The sequence below is a fragment of the Pogona vitticeps genome, chromosome 2 (assembly GCF_051106095.1).
Source record: "Pogona vitticeps strain Pit_001003342236 chromosome 2, PviZW2.1, whole genome shotgun sequence".
Classification (NCBI taxonomy): domain Eukaryota; kingdom Metazoa; phylum Chordata; class Lepidosauria; order Squamata; family Agamidae; genus Pogona; species Pogona vitticeps.
In genome coordinates, this window is record NC_135784.1 from 164,917,308 (window position 1) to 164,929,066 (window position 11,759).

At 43.9% G+C, this 11,759-nt stretch overlaps 1 protein-coding gene across 1 annotated transcript; it reads left to right on the plus strand.

Annotated features, from left to right (window-relative positions):
* The first annotated feature begins 273 nt into the window (after nt 1-273).
* On the plus strand, nt 274-10,794 carry MYG1 (MYG1 exonuclease). Its single transcript, XM_020784511.3, has 7 exons — nt 274-451; nt 1,814-1,926; nt 3,077-3,236; nt 3,770-3,919; nt 7,160-7,282; nt 8,702-8,883; nt 10,533-10,794. The coding sequence occupies exons 1-7, from the start codon at nt 296-298 to the stop codon at nt 10,705-10,707; spliced, it is 1,059 nt and encodes a 352-aa protein (XP_020640170.3). The 5' UTR covers nt 274-295; the 3' UTR covers nt 10,708-10,794.
* The last annotated feature ends 965 nt before the right edge of the window (nt 10,795-11,759 follow it).

An 11,759-nucleotide genomic window follows, 5' to 3' on the forward strand; every position in this document is an offset into this window, starting at 1 on the left:
GTGCTACACTACAAGACATTGGCGTCAGTGGTGCCTAATTTGCCTTCTTCTCCAAACTTTAGCATAGACTTGGAGGGCGCGTCTTGCCTAGGAAAGCATATTTATCTATGCTTCTCCGGACGTAAATTTTTGGGGAGGCAAATCTAGTCACATTCCGCTTCTTTTTTTTACCCCCTAGGCTACAACGCAGTTCTTCGGGCGCGTCTAATCTCAACAATACGGTAAATGGGTACACGCAGCGGCGGGCGGTGGATGTAGCCGAGCCTGCGCTCCCTGGAAGGCCCTCGTTGTGCGCATGCTCCGTTTATTCGCCGTCGTTCCACGCTTGACCCGAAGCCTCATGCCGGGCCCGAAGCGCCCCCGCCCGCCCCGCATCGGCACCCACGGAGGGACCTTCCACTGCGACGAGGCGCTGGCGTGCTTCCTCCTGCGGCTGCTTCCTTCTTATCAGGTATGTAATCCGGATCAGCATCCGAATCTGCTCCCCTCCGTTTGGTTACAGTCCAGTCCGAGGGCACGTTTGCTTAGGGGGAAGTCCCAGGGTTTAGTGGGGCTTATTCCCCGTCGGAAAGCTTCCCCAGCTAAACACGTGTCGTTCTTCCTACGACGACGACGGTCCGGATCCACACGGTTCGCCGTTCCTGATTTGCTGCCTCCTGCCACAACTTGCACGACTCGTGGGGAATGCTGTGCGCATACAACAACAAGAGTTATACTCCCGGCGTGATCCGTTTGAGCAGCCTGGGATTTGTAGTTTTCTTAGAAAGGGCTGAGCCCGTGCTCACTTGCGAACTACGGCGGAGAGAGTTCCTCGCCAAACTACACCTCCCAGAATTCCACGCGGAGAAGCGGCGAGAGTTCCAGCAGTGTCAAATGGCTCTAACTACAGTATAGTGCAGAGACAGACCCTGCAAATCTCGGGCAGTTCCCGATAAACACATGGTCTACTTCACTCTGCCTTAATTTGTATATCTTGACATTATTGGTGTTTTACTCTGCATGTCTTTAAATGTTAGATCTCCTCCCTTCTGCAACCACATTTCTGCCTCTAGGGGTGTCTGAGATTTCACCAAATACTTCTCATGTTACACTTTCTTCATTCATATGGTCTTGAAACATAATTGTTTGAAAAAATCAAGCTGTGTTTCTTTTTTAACATTGATTTATGCACATTAACTGCTTTTATGCTGATATGTAAAGAATTACATACCTAATATGTACATACACACTATGCATTCCCCCTCCCCCAACTAGACAAATACAGAAATTGGCCGAAATCTTGTTATGCAGGTATGAAAAATGCTATAACTTTTGAAATAGGTTTGCTATATGTTAAAAAAATCCATAGACGTACTTTTGTTTCATACTGAGTTGCACAACTCAGCTGGCAACATATAAGGTCAATGGAGATTTCTTAACTTACGGCAATTCACTTCTAAAAGTTATACCGTTTGTGTAACTAGACAACAGGATTTAAGCAATTGTATCCCTTCTCTGGCTAATAGCTGATGCAAGAATAATTGTGCAGGCACTAGTCACTTGTGTGTTATTCCTAGTTCTGTTTTCCAGCTGTGCACTCTAAACTAACAGTTTTTCAGTTTTATGCCAACAGAATATGCAGACCCTGTGGGCCTATAGAAACAGAAAAAGGGATATGAATTTATGAAACAAGTGTAAGCTTTCAGATTACACAGAATGCTTCATCATGTAGATCCAGGCTTTCTTAACTCCAAAGGGAATAGGATGAGAGTATGCAAGATGGATGACCAAAGAAGCACAGTACCCATTTTGTATCACACCTTTGTGCCCCCAGGATGCAGAGATTGTCCGGACACGGGATCCCCAGCTGTTGTCAGAATGTGATGTGGTGGTGGATGTTGGTGGAGAGTATGATCCTCAGAGGAACCGCTATGATCACCACCAGAGGTAATGTTGGAGGCTCAGCTCTTCCCCCCCCCCACTTGTGGGCTTGATCTCAGATCTTGTTGGCCACTATGGGAGCAAACTGCTAGAACAGATACACCAGGTCTGGGGAACCTGTGGCCTTCTAGATGTCAGCGAACTCCTTCTCCCATCCTCCCTCAACACAGATCATGCTGACAGGAGTCCCAAGAATACCAGAGGGCTGTGGGTTCACCAGCTCTGAGATGGGCTTTTTACTGGTCCAGCCAAGCTCTGCTGGGTGGCTGTTTTTATAGCTTTTCTTCCAATATGTGAGGAGGTAGCTGTAATTCCTTGCACCTGTTTGCTCTTTCCTCCTCTTCTCTCCTGCTTGCCCCAATAAATTATAAGGCAGAAGATGACAGACCTGGGATTAAGAGGCAGGAAGAACAATGGCTGCCATCCCCCCCCTACATTAGAAGACTATAGGAGGCAGCCTTCTTTATGATCCAGCTACAATTTAAAATACAATTTACCTATACCTAAAAATCCCAGATATCTAAATATACAAAGTAATTAGGAAACCCCCTATAGTCTGCATAAAATAGACAAAGTAATCATTCCTTTTCACACCATATCCAAAATAAATTCCCCATTCACCTACTTACACTATTATTTATTTTATGCACTATCTGAAGCATTTTCTTGGTGCACTCTTCAGCTGAAGAGCACCATAAGATCTAATGAGACAGTCTTTAGCTAAAAAAAAAGTCACAAGAAGGTAAAGGGTTGGGGAAAAGAAGGCCATAAAGAAGACAGAGGCTCTCGTGTGCAATTGTTTTCCTGGTTATTTTGGCTGACTTATATACAGTGTATATGTGTGTGTACGTATGTATATTTTTGTTTCTTTATTCACAGTTTTAAAGGATGATGCCAGTCCCTGTCCAAAGATTATAGTTTCATGAGTCACAAGGAATTTTTCACTTGCATGGAGTTCCTTTTATTGTTCTTGGGAGTAGGAGGTCCCTATTAATGTGATAAGATGATGAGAGGAAAAGAGGGGGCAGGCTTCCTTTCTGTGACTGGTCTTCCCAATTCCCCTTTCATTTATTTATTTATTTATTTAATTTATAATGCCGCCCACTCTACCCAGAGGTCTCTGGGCGGCTTACAATAATTATTCATATTCCCACAGGTCGTTTGGAGAGTCAATGCACAGCCTGAATCCAGATAAACCGTGGCAGACCAAGCTGAGCAGTGCAGGGCTAGTGTACTACCATTTTGGCCCTCAGATTCTGGCCACCCAGCTGGGCCTAAAAGAAGAGGATCCTGTGGTCCATGTACTCTATGACAAGGTATTTGTGTGGGTGCATGCGTGTGAGAGAAAGGGCACCTCTCCAAACACCAAAAGGGGCTTAGATGGAGAAAAGTCATAGACTTGTACCGGCTGCCTTTCTTTCAACTTTCCATGGTCCCTTTGACTTGGAGCCAGCCCTGCCATGAGGCAGAACAAGATGATTGACTCAGGCAGCTGATTTGCAGGGACTTGAAAAAGCAGTAAATTAATATAGTTTAGTACTGCTATAATCTAATTTATATATTTGGGCAAGGGGAAGGATCTCAGTAGATTTTTCCAACTTGGTTATCAAGGCAACAGTTGACTAGCATGGAGTCCTAGGCCCCTTGGCTTGGAATGTTATTTCTTGCTCTACCTCAGGCAGCAAAATGTCTTGGGCTGGACCTGGTGGACTGCATCACATGTTTATTAACTTCTCCCCTCCTGCTCAGCTGACTATTAAAAAGATGGAGGCAGCCTTCGGGTTCTCAACATCAGCCCCAAAGGACCTCTTCCGGAGCTGATTCTTTCTCGTTTTCCTTCTTTCTCTAGCTGTATGAGAATTTTGTGGAGGAGATTGACGCGATTGACAACGGGATTCCCCAGTGGGATGAGGTCCCCCGCTATGCCATGACCACCAATGTCAGTGCTAGAGTCGGGTACCTGAACCCACGCTGGAATGAGAAGGATCAAGACACTGAGGTAGGCTTCTGAAAGTCTTGGCACTGATTTTATTCATGCATTCATTTGATTTAAATATTGGCCTATTAATGCACTCACTACTCTGGGCAGTTTAGAAGTTAAAACTTTAAAATCCTATATACCCCACATTACATATGACAATATGGTGACTAAAAAAGAAAAAAATCATTCAAAAAGAAAAGAAAACATTATTATTAACAGCATCTAAGAGACAGCTGTTGAAGGCAGCTTTGAATAGTTCAGTTTTCAACAATGTCTTGAACATAAGGAGGGAAGGAGCCTGTTGTATCACCATTGGTGACCTGTTACTGAAACAGGGGCCACCACCGAATAAGCCCAACACCTTGCCTTCACCTTTCTGGCCTTGCTCTTTGAGGCCACTTTCAGCAACATGGATTAAGAGGAACAGGTGAAACAGGGAGCCGATTTCTGGCAGAGACATTCTGACAGTATCAATGTGCTAAATCATTAAGGATTTTATAGGTTATAACCAGCACTTCGAATCGAACAGCCGTATTCAAGCATTATGTCTGCATCTGTGGAAAGTTCAGTGGGTGATGCAGGTGTGGGGATGCATATAAGCCTTGCCCCCCCTTGCATTCTCACCCCACCTAGAAGTCAGCTAAACCTTTATTATGTTTGATGGAACTGCCTAGAAGGAAGCAGACAATCGGGCAGTCCAGAGCTCTGCCTTATCGGGTCTCCTTGTCATAGGAACCCTGGAAATATGCTCAGCTGAATGCAGGAGGGTCTGGCTAAGGTGGTGTGTGTAGCTTACGCGTGCTTCCCAAAATTCATCACATGGATCCAGGCATAACACACAATTAAAGCGGCAGTGTTCCTGTTTTTAAAACGTGTATAGCCACCCTTTGGCTGTCTTCAAGAGATTGTACATAACAAAAAATAAGATAAAATATAAAATCAGCAAAACAGTGATTTAAAAATAATTAATAAAATACCTTTTAAATCAGAAGCCTGGGAGGGGATAAAACCATTGAGCATCACCAAAAAGATAACAGCATAGTAGGAATTTTCTCTTGAGTAGAGTAGGCGTTTCTCCTTGATAGAGACCTAGAACAGGCCCTCTCTCCAGTCACCCACCAGATGATTTTGATGGATCTATATCAAGAAATGAAGAAACTGCATTTAGGCACCCAGGTTTCAAGCCCTTTTTTTTTTTTTTTTTTTTTTTTTTTTTGAGGGAGTTTTCCAGATTGTCTAACTCATTTTTTGGGGTGGGTGAAGAATTCAAAACCTCCCCAAGAAGTGTTTTCATCCTTTGTCAAGAAGTACAGCTACTGGCATGACCCTTCATTACATGAACCAGTCTCCCGTGGGCTTAGCTACTGGCAGCAGCAAGCAGGAGGCAGGGCTCCAGGTAGCCCTGGGAAGCTGCCCTGTTTATTTTCCCATAATGGGATACATAATCTTGTTCCCAGGTTTTGTGGGAAATCTTCAGTGGCAGTTACCAGTCTGTGAGTCTTAAAGGGGGCCCTTGGGGCTTAGCGATGGTCTTTATTGGACCTCTAGCTGATACTTGAGGGCCTACAGAGAGACGTTCTCCCTTTGCTCACTAGACCAGCCCGTCTGTTTTGTTAAATCACTCCCCCAGACAGAGCGAACAGGGTCTTTCTGCGCCACAGTCCCATCAGGCTGTTTTTAGCAAGTAATTCATAGTCTCTACTGATTTTTTTAGCCCTTTGTATCCCCCTCAGGAAATCAAACCTTGGAGAACTGGCTCCACCATTTTAAAAAAGCTAATTGGGTTAGCTTGCTTGCTTGCTTGCTTTGCACCAGTTGTATGGTATCTGAATTTCATGTTTGTTTAAAAAAACACTTAGTATCTTCCTGGCAGGTTCTAGATCAGTGGCTCCTAATCTTTTTTTTTAATCATGGCCCTCTTTTATAATAGCCAAATAATCAGTGACACTTTTTATGTTTGCATAAAAAGGCATTTTTAACAGAGTAAAGTTATCCCTTCTCAGAAAGTAGAAGCTTCTTTCTCCCCCAAAGTGTCTGTTTCTCATACATACGGATGCATGCAAGTTTAATATCCCACTTCAAAGGGTCATGGGGGAAAAATTATAAGGGCTGCAAGACATATAAGATAACCCATCACCCCCGCCAGCAAACAGTTTGTAACCCCCTTGGGGTCACAACACACAGGCAGGGAAACACTAATCTAAATGGTTAATATACCTTACGTGAATTTGTAACCAGTTCTGTACCCCTCCGGTTAACCCTTGATTACTTCTTCTTTTCTCTTGCCATCTTGAAAAATTTAATAATTTATTAATTTATTAGCTGATGTTATAATTTTTGTGTATATTTGTATGTTTTTATCTATGTATTTGGAAGCCACCTAGAGTGGTCGCAAGACCAGATGGGCGGGGTATGTATGTATGTATGTATGTATGTATGTATGTATGTATGTATGTATGTATGTATGTATGTATGTATAAATAAATAAATAAATAAATAAATAACCAACCAACCAACCAACCAACCAACCAACCAACCAACCAACCAACCCTTGCATTCAGTGAGGGAGTAGCTGATAATTGGACAATATTAAAAAGGAAAGCAACCAGCTCTTTGTTCTGCAAATTCAGTCCTAACCTCCAGAGGTTCTTTTCCATTCTGTTCTTGCTAGCATAGATGCAGCTGACAAGAGACCTATTAAGAAGCCTGGCACCACATCTTAGCAACCTGGGCCAGACCCATTGTGATGTCCAGGTGCTGGTCTGCATGAGGTTTGCTGGGCGAGAAGCAATTCACACTTGTCTCTCTAGCCAGCCTGGAGCAAAAATTTCTGCTGAAAAAGAGCAAAGAAGCAGCATGGTAAAAAATTAACAAAATACTGAATGTTTGTGAAGATTCTCAGTCATCCAGGTGAGGTTATCTGGAAGTTGCATCATGGCAACTGGATTTCCTTCTTGATAGGTTGGAACGTTTCACTACTCATCCAAGTAGCTCCTGAAGACTGAAGAAACTACTTGGATAAGTAGTGAAACGTTTCAGCCAAACAAGAAACAAGTCCAGTTGCCATGACTCAATTTCTGAATATATGGAATGATTCCTTCAGCAGGAGAATGAGAGGCTGCCCAGGGTCATCGCCTCCCCTCTCTAGACAGGCCAGCAGCTCAGACATTCCCAAAGGTGGAACAGACTACATGACCTGAAAGAGCAACTGTGTTTGGTTGCAGGATTTAATTTCCAGTTCTGTACTTTCTTTCTCAGGCTGGTTTCCAGAAGGCCATGGAGCTGGTGGGCAATGAATTCTTGGATCGGCTGGATTATTTTTACCGTGCCTGGCTGCCTGCGCGGACCCTTGTGAAGGAGGCCATTCAGCAGCGCTTTGAGGTACCTACCATTGCACCTTGGCTTTGCTGGAAGTCTAAAGCGAGGGTTGGGAACTTTCAACCCTCCATTGCCAAGCAGCCCTTCCTAACATAACAGTAATGAGGAACTGGCAAAATTTAGGTCCAGCAGCATGAAGGGAGAGGGGACGTATTGCCCTGGTTGAAGGCTAGCTTTGCAAACATACCTTCTAATAGGCTTGAAACTCCTGTTCTCACTATAGTGCTGCCTTATGCAGAAGTGAGTCCTAGGTGAAATCCGTGCGACTTCCAGTGGTAGTTTGTGATTCACAGTGAATATCTGCATGCCATGATTGTGCTGTTTGTCAGCAGCTGGGACCATGGAGGTGGAAAGGACACAGCAAGCAGTCCAGAAGGTGGCTCCTTTCCTCACTCTAGGGGAAGCCCACTGTAGCATTCACCCTTATTATGTTAAGTGGTCATGCATATTCATGTTGCAGGCTAATGTCGCTAAGAGGCGGAGCCAAGAGATATGTAATAAAGAGTCGGAGTCAGAGAGTGAACAGTCAGTAAGTGCGAGGGAGTGAGAAAGAGGAGAGATCAGAGGGAGACAGAGGGTGGTATTTGGGAGATCTGAGGTGTGATTAGAGTGAAGAGTGAATAAGAACTGTGATAACCAATAGAAGGTTGAGATTGATGATAAATAAACCTGTAGAAGTTACCTATGATTAATAATCAAACATCTCTAATCAATAAACAAGTTTTATTTAAAAGACAGTGAAGTTTGGACCTTCATCTTCATCCTTCTATAAGTAATGTTGTTTTAGTGATCAACTGGTGGCAGCGGGTGAAAAGGAGTATCGGTTTGCCTTCGTGTGCTCTGTGTTTAGGGAGTCAGGTAGGGGCCACAAGGGGCAAACGCCACACCCACTTTTCACTCTTGCCTGTTCCAGAGGCATTAACAAAGAGTACACATTCCCATGCTTCCCTCTATTAAATCACATAGCCTAGAAGTTAGGAGGAAAGCTTGTACTAATCTGACCTGAGGCAAGATTCTTGAGAAAAGACAATAATGCTAGGAAAAGTTGAAGGCAGCAGGAAAAGAGGAAGGCCAGATATGAGATGGGTTGACTCCCTAAAAGTAACCACAGACATAAGTTTACAAAAGCAGAGTAGGGCTGTTGAGGACACAACATTTTGGGGATTGTACATTCATGGGGTGGCCGTAGGTCAAGGGCAACTTGACACCACAGAACAACAATAACAACAGTCTAATAATGGCAACTTGATTTTGCACTATGGTCTAGAAAAGTAGAGGTTATTTGCTTTAAAATCATTATTAGCAAATAAATACCTTAAATGCCCCCATCCTGCTGACAGTGCAGACACCCTGCCTACATCCCACTATCTACTAGTGGAGTGCCATTGTTAACCATAAATAACAAGTGTTTTTGTTTGGAAGGTTGACCCTCGTGGTGAGATTCTGGTACTGGCCCAGGGTGGTTGCCCATGGAAGGAGCATCTTTTCAAACTGGAGGAAGAGATGAATGTGAAGACATCTCTCAAATTTATCCTGTACACAGATCTGGGGGGGCAGTGGCGGGTACAGTGTGTCCCAGCTAGCCTGCATACCTTCCAGAACCGGTAAGTGGGAATTCCCAAAAGCCCTTGATCTTGTGTCCTGTCTTGGAAGGGTGGGAATAGTTTTGAAATGCCAGAGCTTTGGGAAGACTCCCAAATCTTTGGCACAGTAGCTCTGCTTGCATTCATATGCTTATACTTAAAACCAGCAACGCCTCTGATGGCTCCTTAAACTTTTCCAGTTTCTCATGGTATGAGGCCTGTATCCACATCAGGAGATAGATGAAGTCATACCCTAAGTGGGCATTTGATAAAGACTTTGAAAGTTTATGCCATATCAAATGTTCATTGTTAACATGCCATAAGATTGTGGGTCAGTTTTTGCTGCTGCTGCCTAACCCAGCTACCCTTCCGAAAACACCTTTGGATTTATTTAAAATCTGTTTATTGTTTTATATCAGGAGTGAACATCGTGCAGCCCTCCAAAAATTATAGACAAAGTCCACTGTTCCTCACCATTAGCTAATGATGACAAAGAATTCACCTTGATTTAGACTCCTATATGGGAGCAAGTCAGGCTGAAGTAATTTTGGCAACTGCTTGTCCAATTCAGTGGGGTTCTTCTCAGCTTGTAGATCTTAAATGGGGAAGAATGTTGGGCATGGCGAAGGCTACCACCTGCTTACTTAGTTGTAGGAGAATGGATGGTCCGGCCCCAGGGGGCTGGACCCTCATTATTTCCCCATCTCTAGCCAGAACCCTACTGGTGTTCACTTAAGGTCTGCATAACTTGCAGCAGCTAACTGCAGTTGATTGACATGGTGCCAGGTGGTCACATGGCCAATAGAGAGACTGAGAAGCCATCCAGCATCTCGTCAATTAGATGCAGTTGGCCATGTCAAGTTATCCCAACCTTAAGTGACACAGCCAATTTGGGGGGGGTCAGTTTTCATTTTATTCACTTTTATGGTTGGATGTTGTGTTTCTCACTGGCCAGAATCTTACTTTAGTTTTTAAAATATACATACATACATATACATACACACATATATAAGATGTATCCTTCATAATTACCTGCACCAAGTTATGTGGACCTTACATGGGCATCAATTGGACTCTGATCTTTGTTTTTATAATTTCTTATAGAGATTTTAAGCTACCATGAGTGCTACCTCGTATTGGGAAAGTGGGGTAGAAATGTCACAGAATAAAGGCATCTAGATGGCCACACTTTGTTTACTTACTTACACTGCAGCTTTTTCCTTAAGGGGGACACAAGGTATCTTACCTAATTACACTATTTAAAGCTAACAACAGTGAGTATGTAAATACTAAAAATGATCAAACAAATACTATACTAAAAAAAAACATAAGCACACCAAAACACATTCAGGGCAGTAAGGTACAACAATCCATTTTGACAAACCCACTCAGGCACTCAGGGAAAGCTTGCCTGAAGAGAAAGGTCTACGCTTGCTTGCAGAAGGGCAGCCAAAACGGGGCCAGTGTGGCCTCCAGTGGGAGGGAGTTCTAGTATCTGAGAGCAGCCATCTTTCTTAGATACACTGGGCCAGGGTTTAAGACTGAGGTTTGGTTGCTCTAATAAAGCTGTCACTCACCCTTCTTCTTGGATTGTATTCATGGATGACACTGGCTCTTTTTTCTTGTTTTGTGGGATAATCTCTTCGGTCTGTCTCCTCAATGCTCCACAGATTGTCGCTTCTGGAGGAGTGGAGAGGTTTACGGGATGAGGAGCTCTCTGAGGTTAGCGGGATCCCAGGCTGCATCTTCGTGCACTCCAACGGCTTCATTGGGGGGAACCTCACAAAGGAGGGGGCCCTGGAAATGGCACGGAAGACCTTGGCTCGACAAGATGACCTCCCCTGAGGAGCAAAGTGCCACCTGGCTGGACTTGTGGGGCTGCTTTGTTGTGTGCTTATAAACCATGTCTGTGTTGGTTATTGTTTTTTTAAATTCTGTTTTTGTGTGGTTTTTGTGGCAAAACATGTTAGAGAGTTAGTGCCAAATCTTTGAAGTTGGGTCAGGAAAATCAGAGATTCTTTCTTTCTTAGAAATTGTGGATTTTACAGTGGAGATACAACTATGCTCAAAGCAGCTTAATAGTAACAAACAAAACTGACCATGCACAATAGAAAACAGAATTTCCAAATAATTCAGCAGCTACCTAATAAGAAACAATGAACTTTCAATTGACTTTAAACATTGCATCAGTAATTCACTAATTTGAATGTGGTGATCTAAGATAAGAAAGGAAAAAAATTACCATATTTTTTGCTCCATAAGACGCACTTCATTTTTAGCTTCAAGGAGCCTTCTGAGGCTTTCGAAGCCTCAGAAGAGTCTTGGAAGGTCGCAATTTCACCCCGGCTGGCCCCGCAGGGGTGGGTGGGTGGAGCCTCCGAAGGACCCTGGAAGGCACTCTCGGCCCCTTCCGAGGCTCCCCCCAACATTCCCCCCACTGAGTCCTGGGGAGTGCTGTTTTACTGTATTCACTCCATAAGACGCAGACACTTCCCACACGCCTTTTTGGGTTGGAAAAGTGGATCTTATAGAGTGAAAAATACGGTATTCTCGAGGATAATCCTAGTTAACAAGAACAACACATATTGTTCATTTCACCCTATGCATGATGCACAACTGATTGAGCAGCTACAAGGGGATCCATATATCACACTGCAGCAGGTGACACACTAGGGAGGGCCTCGACTGACATCACCAACCCCAGGGGAGATCTCGGGTTTTATCAGGAGGGGTCAGCTGTCACTCGCCATCCTCTGGTTCCAGTGGCCCAGTCATTTTTATTTCTGTTTCCTCAGTGCAAGAGCATCTTTAGTTAAAATCTTTCCTACAGCTGCTTGTGTGGGAGAGAAGATAAATGATCCGTAGGGGTGCTGCTTAACCCTGTAGGCAACCAGTAG